Source organism: Trachinotus anak, unplaced genomic scaffold (assembly GCF_046630095.1).
Source record: "Trachinotus anak isolate AG129_WGS33_773 ecotype Australia unplaced genomic scaffold, CSIRO_AGI_Tana_v1 ptg000018l, whole genome shotgun sequence".
Classification (NCBI taxonomy): domain Eukaryota; kingdom Metazoa; phylum Chordata; class Actinopteri; order Carangiformes; family Carangidae; genus Trachinotus; species Trachinotus anak.
This window is the reverse complement of record NW_027273869.1, coordinates 2,961,909-2,985,580: the sequence shown is the minus strand read 5'-3', so window position 1 is coordinate 2,985,580 and position 23,672 is coordinate 2,961,909. Positions and strand designations below refer to the sequence as shown.

The window sequence follows — 23,672 nt, the reverse complement described above, 5'->3', positions numbered from 1 at the left end:
TGCTAGTATGAGGTCATTATTTATTAATGTGTAAATTCTTTGTATTTGGTCAAATGTGTTCTTGGCTGTACACAATTTTGTATATTGAGCAGTGTGTTCAACTGACAAAAAGACTCTCCAGCTTGTGCTGGCTAATGAAAGTGTACCAGCTGAACACAATGTCTCTGTTTCCCCCGTAATTACAACCAAATTGCACAGTTCTAACTTTACCAATAGTCTAACTTTAAAGCTCCCCAAGAGAAATTAAATTGGAATACTGGGAACACGGGAGAGGCTCTGCCCTGACTTTATGTTCACTGGTTACTGGATTATGAATCAAACAATATAAAAGGAGGATTATGTCACTCTGATTATATCTGATTACACAATTACTTCACTGTGTTGTGATGCCTGACACAGGAAGCAACTGACAGCACAAAGAGTCGGTATCTGCACCATGATTTGAAACAAAGCCCAGTGGTTACATTCACAGGTTACATTTTGCTCCTGTGGTTGGAACGACACTTAACCGTCGTGTTTGTTCTTTACTTTTATTATTGATTTTCCTCAGCTCATGTGAACCTGTGAACTTTGTAGAAAGCTCTGACGGTTTACTCTGTCCTCAATCATGACAAGGCTGGTAACATTAGTCACAGAAGCAGAAGTGCTCACATACCAGTTTAACTGTACACCGAAGCAGTCTGTGGTCCTTTTGGTATAAACGCTTCTGCAGTTTAAGGTGGATCAGCAAAGATATAAAGCCAAGAGGAGGAGAAATACTAGAGAGACTTTGAAGACACTTGGAGGCCTGACTATGAGTTGAGTGACCTGTCGACTTCAGTAAGTGACATTTTAACTGCTCAATATTTACACTTTCTCTGCATCTGTTGAATTGAGGTGTTTTGGTTTTAAACATTATGAATTATTAACTTAATTATTAGTTATTAGAAATTGCAGTGGGTTCCACAAGAACTTGAGGTCCGGAGAAAAAAATCTGCCACTGATATTTATTATCAGCCCGTTGTCATTAATCTTTGATTGCATCTAATATCGTTGTAAGCAGGATATCAGATCTAATATAAGTAAATAGTTCTGCTGACTGCCAACATTGTCTCCAACCGGTGGTTGTTGCTATTTATTGCCCATGATGGGTTTAAAGTCTATGTCATAAAAACACCTTTCATGTGTCAAGCCTTGGTCATTGAGTGTCCAGTGTACAGAAATATTTGTCTTGTACTTTATTTTGATGGATTGCTTTTTTTTCCCATATTGCTTAGTAAAATCTTGGCTCATCTGTGGTTCCCCTGAACTTCCCCAGCAATTCCCCCTAAACTGTAGGATATCTGTATAGTGTCTCCCAACTTTTCATCTACCAAATCAAAACCATTCTGTATGTTTGAGTGAATCTCTCACCCTCCTTCAGAAGAGATAACAGTACACAATGGAGCATTGATTGTTGTTAAAGGTCCCATATTTTACACTTTTCCTGTGTTTTATTTGAACTGTTGATATCCATGATAAGATATATTTGTGGTTTCTTAAGAACCAAAAACCATCTCAATGTAGTTTTATATCTCCTTTCCCAGGCTTCTCTCTGGAGCTCTAGTAACAACAGGTTGGTGAGCCAATCAGAGGAGAGGATCTGAGCCTCTCTTCTGATTGGCGGACAGTTTGAGCCAAAATCTGAGTCATTAAATAAAAATATAGCAGATTTCAGGTAAACACTCAGAGAAACCAAATCCTCAAAGGTTAGATAGTGGGTTTGGGGCATGGCTGAGAGCAGTGACTGCCTTGTTGTGACATCACAAAGTTCCAGAAGTCCTGACGGCTGGTTTTAAGACTCAGTTTCTGAATACAGGCTGTGTGCATTTCTCTGTGGACTGAGGCTTTGATACTTTCACAGTATTAATATAGAACCCAGACCTGATTTATAATCAAAAAACACATGGACATCTACCTTTAGACTATGATGCTCATCATACGGTAATGTAAATCAAATGTATTTACGTTTTACATTAGCCTTTAATATATTTGCCCATGAACTTTATCTTGAAGGTCATCTGCTCTATAGGCCAGTACAATCAGAAAAGACACATTGCAGATGCATAGTATGAAACTATGTATTCACAATCAACTGTGATGGCTAAATTCCATTTAGCTGCTTCAGTTTCAGGGTCCTGCTATTTTTCAGATTGGCTCACCACCACATTTTACAGTTTTTACAGACTTAGTGGGACACTTGGACAGAACCAAGACATTGCTAGTGTTATTAGCAATTAATTGCCTGTGCTTTTCCTACTATTACAAGTCAAAATGTCTGCTGAAAAAAAAGGTCCAGTTAAACAAGAAAATGCACAGAAATTCAATTTTTTATTCAGACATCACTGCCTCATGAAGCTACAAACATTTAGAAACTGCAGGAAACATTTATACCATACATTTATACATTTATTGAACTGACTTATTTATCTCAACTGATGCTGTGTATCTGCTAGATCTGGAGCAACATGTGACCTGTCCAGTGACAATTCATTGAAGACTTTTGACCAGTGCTTTGCAAATTGCTATGGTATAGCCTCCTTCCACTAGTACCAGTACCAGTGGAATTTAAGAAGGGAGAAAGCTGTTGTTGAACACATTCAGGCCTGGACAAATGTCTTAATTAAAGAGCTTAAGTGTCGTTTTGATGCCACTGAATGGAACTTGTTATTAGTGATTAGACCTTTACTAATGCTGAACTCATAACCTTCACAATCACCATCAATCTGCATTTCTGTGTTAACACTATCTTATCTTAAGCTCAGTTTATACTTATATGTACTTATGACAGCTTCGTGTCCTTAGGCTACACCATAGCTGAAGTGCCTGGATAGCTACATTTCTGATAGTACCACTGCAACACAGAACTGTAAACCAAAACCTACCTGGATGTCTTAGGCAGGACTCCCATTGCATCAGGTGTAAATCTAGCATTAGTCCTTTAAATTCAAATTTGGGTCGGTTACTCTTACAGTTACTTGTTTCCACAGCAGTAAGTGACTAACAATTACCTGTAATGTGGTTTAGTGATTTAACCTGACTGCTCATAGTTTAGAGCTGAGAGAACCAGTGCAGATGAAGGAAAGTGAAAGTAGGCTACACATCAGAGTGCATGTAAGAAGTGGTAAGATAAAAGGTGCACTTCCTGTGTCTTATATCTTAATTAAAAAAATGTTCTGTATCATTTCACTCTCAGTAAAAATCTAATTTAAATAGCCAAAGTTTTTATTTCAACCAGATTTCAACCACATTTTTTACAGATGTGGTCATGGCCAAGCTCCAATAACCCTGAGTTCTAAATTTCCCATAATGCAACTCAAAAGCATGAATTCATTAGACTTCCTCTTCTTTGTCATGACCATGGCCATGACTTTCAACTCCATGTCCCAATTTGTAAAGTAGGTTTTCTGTTAAAAACTTGTAATCACCAAGCCCAAGCTCAGATAACCCCATTGATATTATCAGGGTTGTTTTCTTCCAGAAACTGATAGCAGTGATACAACTGTTTACACACGTGGTGTAGTACTTACCCTCTATGACAAACAGAGGTGGACAAAGTACACAGCTGCATTACTCCATAAGTATAGATCCTCCTGGGCAAATATTACCACAATACAAGTGAAAGTTGTTCAGTCAAATTTTTGCTTGAGTAGAGAAGTAGAGTAGAAGTAGAGTAAGTTCAATGCATTGTTGTTTGATCCACATTACATTTAAAGAACCTAATAACTCTGAAACAGCCAACTTCATGCACTGACTGACTGTAGAACCTGGAGAATAAAAGGCTTGTTTATCTGGAATTGAACAAGTGTGACATACCTCAACACGCTCTCTCAAGTTGGTCAGTGACTTTTTTAGGCAGTGATGAAGTTTGCTTGTTTCAAACATTTGAAATGAAAGGAATCTTTATTTACTTCTTAAACTTCAAACATGGACTTAAGATAAGGCCGTGGTCTTTGGTGAAGAATCCTCTGCCTCATCTTTATCTAACCTAGCCGTCATTAGGACACTGCCAAGTTTAAACCGAGCTGTTCAAAAAATGACAACATGACTGACAGTGGAGGTGTTGGCTGTGATCGGTTTGTCTGAATGAGAAAACTCATTCCACAGACTAAAAACTCAGCTTCATAGTTCTTCATAGAAATGTAGCAGAGTCAATGTTTCTTACATTGTATCAGTTTTTTCCCCTTTAAATCTGTTTCTTGTTGGACTACAATACCCAGATGCCCCAATTTCATGAAGTTGGAAAGATGGTGTATGTTTTCCTCAGTCTTATGGAAACACTGTTTCCTAGAAATGACACTGATGTAGTTTTTCAATGAATGAAACTTCACATTTATAATTATAAATATAATTAATATAATATAATATAAAGTCACCAGGAGGTGGTTGGGTTGGGCTGATAGACTGAGGTTCACATCCATAGTCCCGTTTGTGGTTAAAAGAGACAGTCCTGTAAAAAACGAGCAGGTTATTGTGATCCGTTGTTAGGTTTTATTGTTCAGTGACATCAAATTGTTGTAGTAATGATGACAGGAGCAAAGGGAAAAGTGCGGTGACGTAGTTTATAGAGCGACAAAGTCCACGTCAGGAGGAGGTTGGGGTGGATGGATGAATATGACCCAGGAGAGCATGTGAAAGTAGCAGCTTATGTTGTTTCTATTACCCATGACCATTCGTTGTCATTATTGTAACCATGACAACAAAGATTGTTTAATGTTGAGAAAGTACTTAATTAAAATCACCATCATTTACTAAACCTAACCAAGCCATGATGTTATTATAGTAACCGTGCCATTGAAGGTAGGTATGCCACTCTCAGTACAGTCCATGTCTTTATTATTGTATTATTGTAGCCATGGCAACCAAGGTCCTGCTGCCGTTCAGGAGACACTATGGGTCGCATCAGAGAATTGAAAAAAACAAGCTTTCTGGTTGTTTTGGAGGATTGTTTGGGCCAAAATTAGGGAAACATTGTGGTTTGTGATGTGTTTGACATCAGTGTTACCCTGTTCTGTTTTAAACCAGACCACAATCTTTCTCTAATCTCAACTAAGACCTGTGAGCATGAGTTTAATAACGTTGTAGTCACTGCAAGTGGATATCGTTCTGCAAGACTGCATATTTGGGTCCAAAACAAATATGTTGTCGGAGAACATCTTACTGATATATTCACTATCAACACATTTCCAACTTGCAAGATACTTGCAACATATTCTCATTACATTGATAAAAATGAATCCAGGCATAATTACTTTTTCCATTTGCTGTTGCAGTTTAGTTGTATACAAATGTAATTTTTAGGTGACAGGGTTGAAATAGGACAAATGATTTGTACAGTGTTGCAACATCAGGTAAATCGCTCCAACCTACTTTTCCCTGACTTCACATCCCCTCTATCTGTCCCACCTCATCCTGCTCACACCAGCGGGACAGTCCAGGACACTCTGTGCGCTTCAAGATATGAGTTGTTCTTGTTCTCTGGAATTTGCAGGTTTTTGAAGAAAAAAACAGACCACGCAATAATGATCCCGTCAGTTCTCCTTTCCCTATAAGTTGTAACAAAAGAGTTAGTAAGACTGGCTACCAACCGAAATGTACTTGCTGACCACGCTGTCCTACTTTTTTGCTGTGATTCACTATGACAGTGCAGTCCCTCCTGTCTGATAAGGAAGTGATAGCGCACACATGCACAGGAAGAATCATATTTGATGATCCACAAAAGCATACATTTTATTGCTGTACAGTTAAATACAGAGTATTTGATTTTTGTTTGTGTATGCTTTCATGAGTTACACATGATTTGAAATGTGTCCATCATTTATTTGTGCAAATAGACATATAGAGCTGAGTTGGGTGGTAATGCAGGTACTGGTCAAAATGCACCTAGAGGGAACAGCTGGACATGTCTGCTTGATGTGGAAGGGTAATCATAAGATAACTGTTATAAAACAAGGGATTACTTATTGACTATTCAAGTATGATGTAAGTCATTAATGAGTCATTACAAGATGTCATCATCATTTTCATTTCCAGCCAGAATTGAGCAAGTGTCTAATGTTAGAGATGTTGGAGTCCAGCGTTTCTCTGACATTACATTGATGTGCAGTGGCTGGTGGGCTGTTCCTCAGTAACTGCTCACAAAGTTTGTTACCCGACAACTGTTGGATTAATTACCATGAGATTTAGTACAGATATCAATGATCTCCAGAGAATGAATCCTTTAAACTTGGTGATCACGGTTTGATTTTGCCCAATATTTTAGTGTACATAAAAAATGACATTCCCACTGTCAGAAGCTGTACTCTATGTTTATTGCAAATTAGACAATGTTATGCTAGCATAATGCTAGCATGATAAAAAGTGACTGTAACATGGTAAAAATGCTAAACATGAGCTGCTAGCATGGCTGTAGACTGTTAGTCTTATCTTGATATGAATATCAAACAACACATTTATATTGTTTGTATCTGTAAAACATTTGCTTTTTAAATATTTAATACTTTTACTGGCACTTTATCAAACTACATTACAGTTAAATTACAGGTAAGGAAACTATGAGCCACAGTTTGATCAAGGTAGAACAAATTAATGTCAAACGTCTGATTCCCCAGCGTTGAAGGCTGAACTGGCTTCTACACAGTCAGGAAATACTACCCAGAGAATGCTGTAGTTGAGAACAGGGGCTCTTTAAAATGTAACCTGAAACCCCTCCAACTGATGTCATTGGTTCGTGATATGCTAACTCTTAGCTACTGAAGTAATGCTAATTTACAACTGTAGATAGTCCACTACTGTGCTGAATATGAAAACACACGGTGTAATTAAATAATTTGATAATTAGATTATTTTCTTGAAATACAGTGGATCAAGTATGCTCTGTTTAATTACCTGAATTATTTTGATTACAGATAATTGTGAAATGTATATGATAATATTTGTGGACTGTTGTACGTGCATGATTATGTTTGTATTGCATTGCACTTATTAATATTTTGTCCCTAAACTCTTTCCATCATGCACACACACGTGCCCACGGACACAGTGTTCTTTCTTTCAGGCTCTTTTTATTGGAAATAAATGCACTCAGAGTGGAAAGTCCTTTGGTGTAAATGACAACAGATCATTGTTCCAGGATTAATCAGATATCAATCACTAAACTGTGGTTTATCTCTCAGCACGGTGTGAAAGAACAAAGACTGGTCCGAGCTCCTAATCACAGATCACACCGATTTATTATAGTAATTTATATGAGATAGGAATTTTACTCAGGCATTACGGTGCCAGTGAGTGTGATTACATTGAAACACAGACTTTCAGTTAGAAATTCACAAATAAACACACATATAATAAAGTATATGCACATTCACAATTATGCCCCTTCACTGTCAGGTGAAAGCATCTGTAAATGTCCTTTGACAAGGACGTACAATATATATCATGCTTCTGTGTTTACATACATGCACATACATACACACACTATTCCCATGAACCTGGCCTGAACTGTGCCTGATCTTCGGCAAACAGCACGGTGGGGGGTGGGGGTGGGGGGTGGCAGGCATCACCTCCACTTAATTCTGAGTAGACGCTTCGATAAGGTCGTTCACACACTTTTCCTGTAATGTTTGCATTCCAGCTGAATGCACTCATACCAGTGGGTAACAATCCCACCCACACCCCACCCCTCACACACACCACTAAACACACACGCACACAAACACACACACACCTCAGACAACAGTTTCTGGTTGGTGTTGCTTTAAATTCAAAGGAAGACTTGTTAGCTCTGTCTTCTGGCCCCTTTGTGAGAGGGAGTACATTAAAGGTCAGTTGTGTTTTAAGATGACTCACAAATTTGAACTTGTATGGTGTTTAACTTTCAGGTATCTGATTATCAGAGTGCCAGGGTGTCTTATCACACACTGGATAAATACATTTTGGAAATTCAGCTCTTGCATTCAGCAACTTTTCCCACAAACAATCTCAGTTCCTGCAGCACACAAACTATTTTTAGTCTTGAAGTGCGCTGTAGAGCGCTGTGGCCGACCCTTAACACTGTTTCCCCTCCTGAAAAGTTACTTGATTTCCACTTCATAACACCGACCTGTCCTGTGCTGTCCTGTCCTGTCTGTCCTGTCCACATCCTCCCTTTCCTGCCCACCGGTACAATATCTTTCAAACGCTCTCCGGGGGCGGAAAGCCTCCACTGAAAGTTGCAGGTTACAGATATCAGTGAGAACAATGGTCAAGGATAAGCCAGGCGTCCAGAAGTTGGGTGAAACAGGGACTTCATCATAATTGCTGTTAATAATTACAGTTGTGATAAGCACCAGAGGTGGCATTTATTGATGGCAAAACTGCCTGAGGTCCCAGTTGATCCCCAGAAGCTGGAGGAGCTGGAAGAGAGACTGGACGCTTTGGATTTGGGACAGATTAGAACACAGTCAGGTATGTGGGAGAAGCTGCTGTACATGCGGATCTGAAGGTTACTGGAAACAGATGAATGGGGTTTTTTTTTTAAGCTTTTGAGAGTGAAATCTTTGCACATCGGAGGATCTTCATAGGCAGCAGGACCTCCGGAGGCGCTGACGTATTTTCAGCTCCAGATGAAGGAAGTGAATATTTCCTTGAGTGATTCACATCTTAAAAATGAAGGTTGATCTTTTGAAAGTCAGTGAGCTGAGACATTTCAGTGTTAACATTCAAAACACACCTCTCTGGTGTTAATCTGTGTCTCGAGCTCAAATGAAGCCTGACAATTCTCGCCCCCAGGACAGTGCAGGTCCTGACCTGGCTCCTGTGTCCTGCCTGTATTTTAAGGGTCTGGACCTTTGTTGTTTGCTGTTAATGCTGTTTGATAAGTAATGTTCAAAGGCAGGGCAGGATCCTCTTCCTAACCTAATGTGATTAATGGATCTCAGAGCCACATAGAGAGGAAGCAGCGGTCCTCCAGGCAGCAGAGGCAAAATGATGCGAGCGGGAGCTAAGCAGTATGTGGTGGCCAGGCCGCTGTACTCGGAGGAGTCCTTCGCTGAGAAGCATGAGAAGGTCTACAGGCAACACAAGACCATGCTGAACCACGTCAAGGACTACTTCACGTAAGGAGCATGCATGATTGTGTTTCTGGTGTGGTTTTACATTACCTGAGCCTCTTCTTGTTATTTGAAGACAGTGGTTCCCAAACATTTTCACATCAAAGAACTGACACAAATTAGACCACAGACCCCCATCTGAAAAGATTTTTGTTTTTAGATATTTTTTACAGAAGGTGTTTGAAACCCATGACCAAGATAGTCACCCATCCTCTCATTGTGTTATAGTGAAAATAAATGATTCCCCTTTTTGCTGGGGACCCCCAGGAACACCCTCATGGACCCCTGGAGGTCCCCACACCCCACTTTGAGAACCACTGTCTTAAGGTGCACCTCTAAAACTGTAGTAGTAAAGTACAACACAGACATAAGCTTAAGTTTGTTCACGTACAAACTTGCAAGTTTAAGTATCATAACCTGCCTTTCATTTAACTTTGGGCTCAGTTATAATGGTTAAAGTCAGTTTGTAAAGTAAAGGTCAACTTTGGTTGTTGCTTCATTTTACATCAGAAAATAATAAATAAAGTCACTGCTTTATATGGCACGATAAACATGTCATTTGTATTTGTAGTAATTAAAAAACCAAAAAGTTTAATGCATTGTTGATCATTTGTAACCACTTTATTTTTGACGTTTTGGTCATCAGACTTTACGGAGGTAAATGAGGTGAGTTCAAGTGGTCGTCACTGTTTCCTGGAATTTTCTGGTTCTTCTTTCAGCCTGACTTTTTGATCTGATGCCACTTAGCAACTTTCTAGTGGATTTTCTTAGAAGTTGATTCTTGTGAGAAGTTGTTGATCAAGGTCCTGCAGGTTTAAATATTCCTAAATAATTCTTGTTTAACAGAGATACACAAGAATTATTTTGTCATTTTTCTCTCCCCTGTCAGATGAAGCTTTATTTTAGACCAGTTTTTCTGTTTTGATGGCCTTGGTGGATTCAGTCATCTTAAGTAAACTGCTAATCTGCTTGATATGCTTTAAGTGTGAGTCACTCCCGCTTATCTTTTAACAATCATACAGGAAAAGGCTAATGGAGGACAAAGTATTCAGACCCATTACTTGCGTTAAAGTCTTAATATAGCAATGTAAAAAAAAAAAACTTTAGTAAAAGAACAGAAGTATCAAGCTGAAGTTTCAAAAGTAAAAGCACTTTAAAAATGGACCATATTATTGTTCGATATATTTCTGGGTTACCATTGTCATTACTGATGTATTAATTAGTATTTTAAGGTAGGTCATCAAGGTGGGGTAATTTCACCGACCTCATATACTGCTGACAAGTATGAATTGTAATGTAATGAAATATTCGGAGTACACCTACCTCAAAACTGTACTTAACCTCAGTGCCTTCCTACAAAAACTAACCCAATGAGTCTTAAAACAATTACCATCTTTTTACACTGACAAAGGCTTCAATTGGTTTTGTTTCTAAGTCACCAAATGATGCAGCCTGGAGCTTCAGAGCCACTGACTGATCCATCTGCTGCTTGACTTTATGTGTGTGTCATTGTAGATGTGATGCCAAGCGAGCCAAGAACGCAGCTCTCTCTCTTCTGCCAGTCATCGGCTGGTTGAAGATCTACCAGGTCAAAGAGTGGCTGCTCAGTGACATCGTGTCTGGCGTCAGCACTGGACTGGTCGCTGTTCTGCAAGGTAAATAGCAACAGAGGTATCTGGTTGAAAGGTGAAGATCTGATTCCTGCTTTAAATCACTGTGGCTCGATAGAGTCTGACATGATAATCAGTCTGACACAACCTGGATGGATGACGTGAGGTTAAACAAGGTTCATCTTACTCCAAGGTCAAGAATGAACTTTCAAAAGCTCAACAAACTCAAATGTTTGAAGTTGCAGAGGTTAAATTCTACATCTTCTACATCATTCCTACATCATTCAATTTTCTTTCAAATAAGCTCTTGTTGCTTGGCTTCAAAAATCCACTTGCCTTTCATGGCTTTCATAGAGTCAAGATATTTTAAAGAAATTTTGCTTTTTAATTATACATTTTTTTCTTGTTTTTTCTGTTTCAGGTCTGGCCTACTGTCTGCTGGCCTCACTACCACCCTGGTATGGACTCTTCTCTGCCTTCTTCCCTGTCATCATCTACTTCTTCCTGGGCACTTCCAGGCACATCTCTGTGGGTAAGACAGACATTTGTGTCTGTGTCAATCTCCGTCCAAAACTGCTCACTAAAAGCTACACCTGTAAGCTGCTATTCTCTCTCTCTCTCTCTCTCTCTCTCTCTCTCTCTCTCTCCCTCTGCAGGTCCGTTCCCAGTCTTGTGTCTGATGATCGGCTCTGTGGTCACCAGGCTGGTCCCAGACGAGGGTCCACCTGTCAACATCACAGGGTTCGAAGGCCTGACGAGAGACGAGCAGAGAGTGCTGGTGGCTTCATCTGTGACCTTCCTCGCTGGCATCATGCAGGTTAAACACCTTAACACAACCACGTAACTTGTGATGACACAGTTAAACAGTAAAGCCTCCTACAACAGGGGACCAAGCTTCAAAACCTTGACAGGAAGCACCTACCCTGTCAAGGTTGCACCTGCTTAAAGGTCCCATATTTCATATTTTCCTGTGTTTTATTTGAAGTGTTGATCTCCATCAGAAGATATATTTGTCAGGCTTCTCTCTGGCACTCTAGTAACAACAGGTCAGTCAGCCAATCAGAAGAGAGGGTCTGAGTCTCTCCTCTGATTGGCTGACTGTTTTCTGAATGATCAAATAAAAATATAGCAGATTTCAACACTCAGAGAAACCAAACCCTGCAAGGTTGGATGGTGGGTCCAGGTGGGCGGGGCTTGGGGCATGGCTGTGAGCAGTGACTGTTTTGTTGTGACATCACAAAGTTCCAGAAGTCCTGACGGCTGGTTTTAAGGCTCAGTTTCTGAATACAGGCTGTGTGCATTTCTCTGTGGACTGAGGCTTTGATACTTTCACAGCATTAATATAGAACCTAGACCTGCTTTATAATCACAAACACATGGACATCTGCCTTTATACAATATGGGACCTTTAAGTTTCCTTGAAAAAAGACACAAGAAATTTGGGGTTTTTTTGCCCTTTCATAACCCCTTGATTTGTGTGCTCTAGCTTTAAAAGCGACACAATAAGTTTAACTTCCAAAGACACTGGTGTCATTTGAGTTTGCGGATGTGATGACGTCCATCTCTTCAAAGGTCAAAATGCCTTTAAACTTTATAAAGATGCTTTTCTGACATTTGACAGAGAATCCTTGCTTGATTTCACCTGATTAAAAAGAATAGTTTTATAATTTGGGAAATATTCTTGTTTGCTTTCTTACCACAACTCATGTGGATAGTTAGCTTAGCTTAGCTTAGCTTATCTTAGCATAAAGACTGAAACCTAGCAGCTGATGACATCTGATGTCTGTTTCTCTTCCAGCTGGCGATGGGTGTTCTGCAGGTTGGCTTTGTTGTCATGTACCTGTCAGACACTCTGGTGTCCGGCTTCACCACAGCAGCTGCCATCCACATCCTGGTGTCCCAGCTCAAGTTTGTGTTGGGGCTGCAAGTCCCTGGCATCAGCGGACCCCTCTCCATCATCTATGTAAGTACAGAGCAGCTTTAAGGTTTCTACCCGTTTATCATAATCGAGGAGTGTGTGTCATTTTGTCTGTTGGACCTTTTCATCTTTTCAGACCCTGGAGATCATCTTTAACAAGATCACCTCCACCAACGTCTGCGATGTGGTGATCTCCTTGGTCATCATGGTGGTGGTGTTCATCGTGAAGGAGCTAAATGACAGATTCAAATCCAAGCTGCCAGTGCCCATCCCTATAGAGGTTATCATGGTGAGCAACATCAAGCAACACGATCCTTATGACTGTTTCCATAGCCTGAGGCGCTGAAGGCTCATAAGGGTATCATTAATTTTGGTTGTGACTTTTTTATGACTGTACTGATCAGGAGTGTCGTCCATAACAATCACTAATCCATCAGTGATGACAGTGATTGGTATTTTCAGCTGTCATGAAGTGATTTTGTATCATTTCTTCTGCAGACCGTTATTGCATGTGGAGTTTCATATGCGTTCGACTTCAAGACGAAATATGGCATTGAAGTTGTTGGTCATATTCCAAAAGGGTAAGAGATTTTACACATTAGCTAAAGTCTTGAAAAGAGGAATATCCCGTACGCTGCTTTTGCTCAGCATCACAATTTATTGGTCAACCTAATGTTTTGGTCTCTCTGGACCTAATATCTAGGCATGACAATCATGATCTCAACTAGATAATGCTCAATCTATCACATTAGCTAAAGCCAAGAAATTTTATGCCACGACATAGCAATACTTCACTTGTAACGTTGTCTGTGATTGTCAAAATTTCAAGAGAGAAATTACAGCTGGGAAACTGAGATGAGTGGGATCGAGATGAATGTCAGATTTTCATAGGAAACATCATTAGTGAGTATTTGGTTTAGCTGCAGCCAACATGACTGACAGTTAATTAATTCTGTACTTCAGTATATTGCTTCAGAAAGGATTGGCAGTATTTTCATGAGCAGTTGTTTCTGGTCTTAAAGGGCCTGTTCACTTAAATCGAGAAAAATGAGTCTTTGTCTTTGTCCCAATCATAGCTATTTACCAGTGGAGTGATTGGGAATTTTTTTTTTTTTTTAACACATAGTGTTATATACGCAGCTTGTTTCCACTGCCCCTCAGAGGCCAGAAAAAATTAATAAATGTAGATTTTATTACTGTCATTCTCATCTTCCTAGTTCTGTACTACTTTTATTTGAAATGCCAAATTAATTAATGTCTCACAAACACTCTTAGAAAAACAGCTATATCATTTTTTGGAGTCAATGTTAACTACTGGAGCAGTGAAAATACAGATTTGTTTGTTAGGCCCAGTCACTATCTGTCAGAGCAGAGTAATTCATGAACCAGGCCACTTGCAGTATAAAAATAATGAGGGTGTAAAATAACAATTGATCTGTTTGTCTGTGAGGCTACGTCCATCAGTGTTGATACAACACTTGTAAATCGTTTTGAACAGCTGAGTGTTATCAGCTGAGCAAGTGAATGGACAGAGACATAGTCAACGAAAACCGGCAAATCCAAAAACAAGTGTCAGTGCAAAAATAACGATTTTCTCTTTCTGCCATGTATGATCACCGAGGTAAACAACAGCCACAATGAAGTGCCTTGTTTGTGGTTTTATTGTTCAAAGTAAAGGTCAACTTAAACATTTTATGCTTAATATTAGAGAAATACTGTGTCTTAGCCTAACAGTACTGACTTGTACAATTTCAGGTACGAGCCTCCGATGGCTCCAAACCTGCACGTCTTCCAGGATACAGCAGTGGAAGCGTTCCCTATGGCTATAGTGGGTTTTGCTGTGGCCTTCTCGGTTGCAAAAGTCTATTCTGTGAAACACGATTACACCATAGATGGAAATCAGGTATGTAACGATGCTAAAATTTACAACACTAAGACAGAAGTCTCAGGTGATATTGATAAGAAGACACGCTTTCTCTCTGACTTGGATGTAGGAGCTGATAGCCTTCGGAGTTAGCAACATCTTTGGAGCTTCCTTCAAGTCTTTTGCTGCGAGTACAGCTCTCTCCAGGAGCGCGGTGCAGGAAAGCACCGGGGGCAAGACTCAGGTAAACCAACATGTCTGACCTAAGTGTAACCCTAACCCCCAACAAGTTGTCATCACATCTGAGGCAAGATCTAGTTTCAGTTTGAGCCCAGTTTGAAGAGAGTTAGGGCTAACTCGAGCGCAAGACATAAAGCAATAACAACAGTACTTAGTCAAGTAGGTACTTTGTATTATTTGCTTTCTTGCCGATCAGGTCAAATGAGAAGATTGATACCCCCCCTCATATCTGTAGGGTAAAATATGTAAGTTTAGTTAGAGCCAGTAGCTGCTTAGTTAAGCTTAGCTTAGCATAAAGGCTGGAAACAGCTGGCCTCAGTCGTTCTTGATTTGACACTTTGATTTTTGTATGAACTAAACAAATGAGATATAATGTGTTAATTAGCTTAAGAGGTACTGACAAGTGTAATTTGACACCTTAGGACCGAGCCAAGCTAGCTGTTCAAACTATCCCTTTAAATACAATGCCGAGTATACAGAGTAATCAGTAATAACATTCCAGCAATATAGTATAATATTACAAAATAACTTTCTGCTGCATGGGATGTACTTTTAGTTTGATACTTCAAGTGCTTTTTGCTGATAAAAATTTTATATAAGTAAGGTTTTAAAAGTAGGATTTTTACCTGTAATTAAATATTATTAAATAGAGGTATTACTTTTACTTTACATTACGTTTTCTTAACAAGTGTAAGAAGTTCAATCTAATCCATACATGTGAAGCAACAAATGAGTGCATAAATTGTGAGGACGAAAGAAAATGCGGGTGTTAAAATCCCTTAAACCATTAGTATTAAGCAAACATCAGTATTATAAACTATATGTGGCATCATGGGAATTATCCTCATCTTTGCAGTTTAATATAATATCCTCCTCTGTCCTTTTCAGATAGCAGGTTTACTGTCAGCTTTCATAGTGATGGTCGTCACCTTGGCCATTGGATTCCTACTAGAGCCACTCCCAAAGGTAAAACTCAGAAATACCTCATTCTCTCCCAACGTACAAATGAAATATTCAGAGCCTGGACTGCCTGAAAACTGACCCGTGACCCTTTATTTTAACAGTCTGTGTTGGGTGCTGTGGTCATTGTCAACCTGAAGGGCATGCTGATGCAGTTCAGAGATATTCCATACCTGTGGAGGAGAGACAAACCAGACTGTGTAAGTTAATACACTATCTGAGAACAGTTTTAGGAGCCTGAAATCTCTGCATTGGAAGATGAATCATTTCTTTAAAAATGTCAGTATGCCATTAAAAACACTTCTGTTTCTCCCCTTTGTCCATGTCCAGGTTGTGTGGCTAGGCACGTGCATTGCAGCCATCTTACTGGGGCTGGATCTTGGCTTGGCCGTCGGCCTCGGTGTGGAGCTTCTCAGTGTTGTCCTCAGGGCTCAGTTGTAAGTATCTGGCCAGTGCAGTATTTTCTTTTGTCTTAGCTCGTACATTTCTTCCAAGCCTTGGCAGTGTGCAGCTTTTTTCTGCTGCTTCCTGAACAGTGTAAGTCCCTGGTACTGCATATATTAGCAATGCTAGCAGCATAACTCTAAGCCTGGCAGTGTTGGTCAGTCCACCACTTTGGTCCAAACTGAAATATCTGAACAGCCTCTGGATAGATTGGCATGAAATTTGATATTTGATGAATATTTTCATGACCTCCACAGGATAAACTGCAATAATTATGGTCATCCCTTAGCTTTCCATGTCAAATGTCGAATACTTTGGTTTATGAACAAATACCTTATACCTTCAACTGTACTTCATATTTAGTGCTAATTGGCAAATGCTAGTGCTAATTAGCAGATGTTAGCATCCTACCATACTAATGCATGTTAGCTTTGTTAGCATGCAGATGTTAGCATTTAGCATTTCAGATAAAATACCTCATTAATCCCTTGGGGAGGTACAGCCTGACAGTAGCGAGCATGGCTGTAGGCTCTTCGTCGTGTTATTTGTGCCAGATTTGAAAAACATCGGAGCAGCAGTTGAAGTTTTTGTGTCTTTCAGCCCTCGCTGTAGTGTCCTGGTCAACATCAAGGGAACCGATATTTACAAAGACAGAAAGGACTATCTTGATGTAAGTTGGATTGTGTTTTATCATGTTTTCTGTAAATTCTCTTAAAGTTTTGTGCAGAGTCAACCAACATGATATAACATGTTATATTAGTGAGCATTAGGGCTGCTAAGATTTTTGGAACTAAGCTAAGCTAAGCTAGCCACCTGCTTGCTGCAGCTACATGTTTCCTGAGCAGATCTGAGAGTCACATCTTCTCATCTAACTCTTTGCCTTCAAGCAAACTTTCTCCCAAAAATGTTTAACTATTCCTTTAAAGCCTTTGTTGTATTGTATTGTGTTATTTATCAAAGGCCCTGAGGATTTCCGTTTGCTCCTGACAACATCAGAGTTTGTTTGATTTAACCATTATTTCATAAAATGGGCGGCATAGTGGTGCAGTGGTTAGTACTGTCACCTCACAGCAAGACGGCTGTGGGTTCAAACCCCACCTTTCTGTGTGGAGTTTGCATGTCCTCCCTGTGTCTGAGTGGGGTCCCTCTGGGCACTCTGGCTTCCTCCCACAGTCCAAAGACATGCACATTAGGTTAACTTGAGTCCAAATTGCCCGTAGGTGTGAATGTGAGTGTGAATGGTTGTTCTCTATATATCAGCCCTGTGGTAGACTGGCGACCTGTACCCCGCCCTCGCCCAGTGTCAGCCGGGATTGCCCCCCCCCCCCCCCCCCCCCCCCCCCCGTGACCCTGTACAGATAAGCGGTAAAGATAATGAATGAATGGATTATTTCATTAATTTGCAATGTTGTAAGAATGTCTGAAAAGCCGTGAAAGTTTAATTTCACCTGCTGTACAGAAAACCTGTTCAAATTATCTTTATAGTTCCCATAAAGTAGATCTTGTGTTTTTATAGTTTCTTATGGGAAGCAGAGAGGTGATAGGAATCACCTGTTTTGGTCCACCTTCTCTGTTTCATGTTTCATGTCTTACTTTAAAGAGATTTGTTGTATTTCACTATGATTTTGGAAATAATTTGGGTATAATTGACTCTCCCCAGATATATGAGCCAGAGGGAGTGAAGATCTTCAGGATACCGTCACCAATCTTCTTTGCCAACATTGAGTTCTTTAGGACCAAGCTGGTGGAAGCTGTAAGTCTTGCATGGCTGTAACAGACTGTGTTGCTTTTTTTATTATTATTATTTAAATCACATACTTATAGAAAAATATAAATTCTTATCCAACACAGAATCTCAATCAGTAGATATTATAAAAATAACAGATACACTTTATAAGGTCATGTTGTAAATAGATAGATCAGAAAATATAACTTATCTTATCTTTGACCTAATTCAATGATTTCTAAACTTGTGATTTACTTCACTCAGGTTGGATTTAACCCACTGAGAGTGCTGAGAAAGAGAAACAAAGCACTACGGATGATCCGGAAACTTCTGAAGAAAGGTGACCTGCAGTGGACTTCAGTAAGTGATGACTCTGACCTCCTTCTCTGTCAACAACAGTGGACATTTTCCCTCTGGCAAAACTTTCACACTACCATACAAATCTCAGTTGTTCCATTTTGTACACTGTTATTAACTCTTCCTGTTGTCATCTGTTAACTCTATTCAGGTCAGCATTGTAGAAACATTTGTTCCCAACAATCCATATCCAACATCAATATCATAAGAATACCATGATTGAAAACCAATAAATTCTGTGTAAAAATTACATTTTGGAATACACTGATGTTGAGCCTCACAGTAAAAGTCTGATGGCATGTGCTCAGCAGATGGTACAAGGTGCAAGTAATTGTGTTACATGTCGTGACCCGGCCTGTGATGTGTTGAGAACATGAGGGTTTGTTGTGTTTGGTTTACAATATGTTTACAACTTGTCAATCAAGATTTAGAACAGGCAGGCTATAATTGTGTCTTTTGAAGTATGAAAGGTGAGGCAATACCCTATAAACAAATTATATATGCAGTCAGTCATTCAAAGTACAATTATACACACCAAACACCACAATAAGTACATGTAAACATTTGAAGTGCTACAGATCCACTTGCACTGCAAAACTTGTTGCTCCCACACTTGGCCGAGGGAGGTTGTAGACAAATGAAGACAGTGTAGACACGTCTACCAGTAGTCCTGAGTGTTGAGACAAGGACATGATCCTTCACCAGCTTCATTACAGTCATAAGCCAGATTTTATTCAAATGCAGATCAGATTTTAACCAAATTCACAGACAGAATGCAAAAGAAAAAATTAATGTTCATTCACTGTTGCAAATATCAGGAGTTTGTGGCGCAATTTCTCCACCCAGGTGCCAATGAACCATTTCAGAAGAAGAGGAAAAAACAAGAGGATTTAATTAAAAGAACGCCACTCAAACACAAACAAAAATAGTGTAGGAAACATGATGGAAATTTCTAATTGTTTAATGTATTAATCTGAGAGATGTTACAGTCTCCATATCACTAAATACAGTTGTGACCTTTTTGTCATTGTTTTTGCTGCTATTTGAAGGAGCAGAAACTTCAGTAGACATTTTAAGGAGCTATTTGTTTTGCTAAGCTACATAGCCAGCATTAGCATTAACAACTGTTTAATTACCAGTCTTGAAGAGACATTAGTTCAGCATCAAACTCCATTCCTTCAGTCACCAAGAGCTGTCTCCAGCATTGGAACGCAACCCTTTTATTTTGCTTTTATTTCTGTCATTTTTTTCAACGGAAGTTAGCATGCGAACCAGCCAACTCCGGCCATGTCGGCCCATCTCGTCACTTTCTGACACAGAGTCACTATAGCGTGCTCTTGTATTGTAAACACAATGGTGGCTGAAGCTCTTGGCAAAACTGGTGAGTAAACAGCTGTTAATGCTAACTGGCTATGTAGGAAAAGCAAAACTTACATTCTTCAGTCTGTCTCCAGTGCACCTTGCTGCATTTTTCTTTGTTAAAGAAGAAACTTTTCTCAGACAGGTATTTCTAAAAATTTTACACAAGGTTTAGATTTTTTATTTAATGTTACCTACACTGATTTCTGGCTGAATTGGTAGTTTGTGCCTGAAATATCAGAAATGTTGTTTAAAATTGATGCATACCTGCTCTCTGACTTTGTGGCTATGTAAAGATGTAGTTTTGAGAAACATAATATCTATATAATATATATAATATATAATATCTCCCATTGCAGAAAGGTTTCTTGAATACCTCTTGTGGACCAATCAAGGAATCAGAGGACGAAAGCAACATGGAGGACCTGGACCTGCCAACTGACTTCAAGGACCTTCCTGTCCGCATCGACTGGAACGCCGAGCTTCCAGCCAACATAATTGTCCCGAGAGTGGACGTCCACAGCCTGATCCTGGACTTTGCTGCTGTCTCCTTCCTGGACATCTCTGCTCTGAAGGGACTCAAAACAGTGAGTTGCTAAGTAACAGCATCAAAGATGGCAATTATCCCACTGAGGCTGCTTTTCTTTAATTATCTTGTACTTTTTTTGCAGTCACTGAAAGAGCTGATCCGGGTTGAAGTTGAGGTCTACATTGTGGCTTGTGATCGTAAGTATGAAACTACAGAATTTAAGTCCAGACTAAGACAAATTCATCACTATCTGAAAGGTATCACTGAAAGTCATTTTTTTCACTGTCACTTACTAGACTCCACAAAATTTGTAGCCCCAAATCCTTTCTGACCCATTGTTCCACATGTTCGTGTAATTAAAGGTCCCATATTTTATAGTTTTTCCTGTGTTTCATTTGAAGTTTTGATCCATAAGAAGATAAATTTGTGGTTTTAAGAGCCAAAAACCATCTCAATGTAGTTTTACATCTCCTCTCTCAGGCTTCTCTCTGGAACTCCGGTAACAACAGGTCAGTCAGCCAATCAGAAGAGAGGCTCTGAGTCTCTCTTCTGATTGGCTGACTGTTTTCTGAGTGATCTAATAAAAATACAGCAGATTTCAGGTCAACACCAAATCCTGCAAGGTTGGATGTTGGGTCCAGGTGGGCGGGGCTTGGGGCATGGCTGTGAGCGGTGACTGTTTTGTTGTGACATCACAAAGTTCCAGAAGTCCTGACGGCTGGTTTTAAGGCTCAGTGTCTGAATACAGGCTGTGTGCATTTCTCTGTGGACTGAGGCTTTGATACTTTCACAGTATTAATATAGAACCTAGACCTGCTTTATAATCAATAAACGCATGGACATCTACCTTCACTGTGGCATTTCCTAAATAATATGTATTTTTGGGCAGGATACATGTTTTAAATACCTACAATATGCATCTTTACTTAATTTTGTGGTTATAGTTGGTGTCAAAAATAATGTTTAGCTCCCCTTTAGTTCCGACTTGACAGAAATGCTAAGAATATGGTGGGGCTGACGGGCTTTACAATAGATGCCTACTTAGATGCAATCTGTATATACAAATAAACAACATGCTGACATGCATTGTAGAACCCCAGTCCTTAGTGTCAATAATTGCTCTGTGTCCGAATCCCTTATAGACCTCTCATTTGAGTTCTTTGACTAACTGGTTCTCCTCACTCGCAGCTTACATCCTGGAGAAACTGCATCACTGTTGCTTTTTTGACGATGAAGTTCAGCCATCAATGTTCTTCCTGACGCTGCACGATGCCATGTTGCACATCCTCGAGAAACATCCACAGTGCACAGAAAAGAAGTCAGACTGTGAAAAGGTGAAAGTGACAAGGCTTATAATTTTTATTTAGTGAAATACAATATAACACAACATTTGGAGGACGCTTCTATCTGAATAAATCCAATGTATTAGTCCTGTAAATATGAACAGAATATCTACTCTTTATGTTGTTCTGCAGATTATAACAACGGTCACAATTCACCACAGTGAAGGCAATTTCAGGAGCAGAGATAGAAATGTAGGTATCCATTTTTATTTATTTTATTTCCCATATGTGTCATGTTTTATATGCTTTTTTGGGAAAATGTCAACTTCTTTGTTTTGTTTTATTTGTTGGTTTATTAGCCATCTTTATTTTACTACCTAGAATAATCAGTCTGTAAAAGTGATGCTTTGAGCTATGATGTAAGCTGCATATAATTTTAAATGTTCCTTAATTACTGCTTATTTTGTCAGTTACAGTCCAGTATAGTTCTAACAGCTTGATATGTTCAATGTAAAATGGGCTAAAACAGCTCCTTCTCCTCTGACAGGCTCCAGATCCAGAAACCAGGTTCTGACCTCTGGATGAGAAGATGATGGAGAAAATATCAACAAGACCAAAGACAGAAAGAGTGACTGTTTTATAGATGCTGTATCACGCATAATGAAACACTGTTTTTGACTTTACTAATCTGACAATCTAAGTTTACTAAGACAATATTTACTGTAATGTAACAAAAAAATTGTTTTTATACTGTACATAGTGAATTTGTAGAAATTTTAGGTGCAATATATATTTACATGCTGTGTTGTTATATTTCAATGATAATGAGAATAAATTATCTTTTTGACAGACTCCTCTCAAAATAATGTTTTCTGTTTTGTGTGTTGTGTTTTCTGGGTGTCAAAAAGAAATACTGAAATAAATATTTATGACTCTGAACAATCAGACTTTTACTCTGACATTCAATGTTTAGATTTCTTCATCATGTAATAAATGTAGGAAATACTCAAATGCTGAATATCTATTGATAATATAAAAGAGGTAATGATATTTTCAGCACTGTCAGCAGGAGTTTAAGCTCCTATAGGTCCCATGCACATAAGGACAGCTCTGCATCACCTCCCAGACCACCAAACACCCACCCATCAGGACCCATCAGCAGTGTTAGGGAGTAGTGAACTAACAATATGTAATTAAACTAGAAGTTAAACCACATTTTACTCATTTTTTTCAGCTACATTCATACGTGCATAGTGATTAAAGTAGTAAAATGTATCGTTTATCATTTTTTGTGTACTTTGATGGAGGCATCAAAGGAAAGGAATGATTTTTATTTAACCATATCGTAACTACTGTAATTGAAGAAAGAAGTATTTAATGATTCATTTTTACTTAAATTTTTCTCGGCATGTAACTTTTTAAAATATATTTAGTCTGTCAATTTCATAATTTTTTTTGTAGTTTGTAAGTAAGTAGTTTGAACTATTTTTTTCTAAGGTAGCTTTACTTAACTAAACTAGATTTTAAGCTTTGCAGCAGTTCAACTTCTTCCAATGTAAAGTAATTGGTAGGTTGCAAAGCTATGCTTTCAAAGTAGCTTCCCCAACACTATCCATAAATACCCAACATATACTTACTCATTAATTATCAGACAAATCATTCATTTACACTTTATTTTAGGTGGTATTCTTATACTGATTAAAGGCTGTCATACTCTCCAGGGTTGTAAAGGTTGAATCATCAACAGAAATCACTGAACTACATTTTTTTGATGCATTGTAAAAAAAAAAACAAAAAAAAACAGTTCTGAGAACAGGGATGCAAACAACAGTTTGCAAAAAAGAAAATGTGTTCCTAAAACGTTACATCCTCAAAACTCTTCACACAATCGACATATCACAAAGTGAGGGTAGGCCTACTCAGCTGGTTGAGTGTCTACCACGTGTCAGTAGTCCAGCTTCAAATCCAGGCCAGCCCCTTTGATGCATATCATCCACTCTCTCCTTCTCCCCTGCCTTTCCTGTCTCTACACACTGTCTCTATCAATTGAATAATAGAAAGGCAGAAATTTAAAAAAATATTTTAAAAAAGAAAAAAAAAAAAACATCACATAGGTGCCTAAAAAGAAAAAGCCGTATGAAGAAAACTTCTTATCAACAACACCAATAAGACAACCTCTTAACCAAAGAACATGAAAATCTTTCTGACAACAACACAATGGATCATAATGTGCTCGTGTTAATGATTCAACCAAGTAGAGACAAAACTGACAGGG

General features: G+C 39.0%; 1 protein-coding gene across 2 annotated transcripts; it reads left to right on the top strand.

The window, feature by feature from the left end:
* The first annotated feature begins 681 nt into the window (after positions 1-681).
* LOC139635012 (chloride anion exchanger-like) lies at positions 682-22,249 on the top strand. Of its 2 annotated transcripts, none has more exons than XM_071501899.1 (21): positions 682-819; positions 8,937-9,113; positions 10,623-10,762; positions 11,139-11,249; positions 11,374-11,534; positions 12,516-12,680; positions 12,772-12,924; positions 13,134-13,216; positions 14,391-14,538; positions 14,630-14,743; positions 15,628-15,705; positions 15,804-15,899; positions 16,030-16,136; positions 16,744-16,813; positions 17,804-17,896; positions 18,134-18,229; positions 19,945-20,172; positions 20,257-20,311; positions 21,303-21,448; positions 21,590-21,649; positions 21,945-22,249. In XM_071501899.1, exons 2-21 carry the CDS (start codon positions 8,983-8,985, stop codon positions 21,969-21,971), a joined length of 2,262 nt encoding a protein of 753 aa, XP_071358000.1. In that variant the 5' UTR covers positions 682-819; positions 8,937-8,982; the 3' UTR covers positions 21,972-22,249. The 2 variants fall into 2 exon arrangements, with proteins under 2 accessions (XP_071358000.1, XP_071357999.1); XM_071501898.1 differs by lacking the exon at positions 682-819 and adding an exon at positions 8,212-8,463.
* Positions 22,250-23,672: the final 1,423 nt, after the last annotated feature.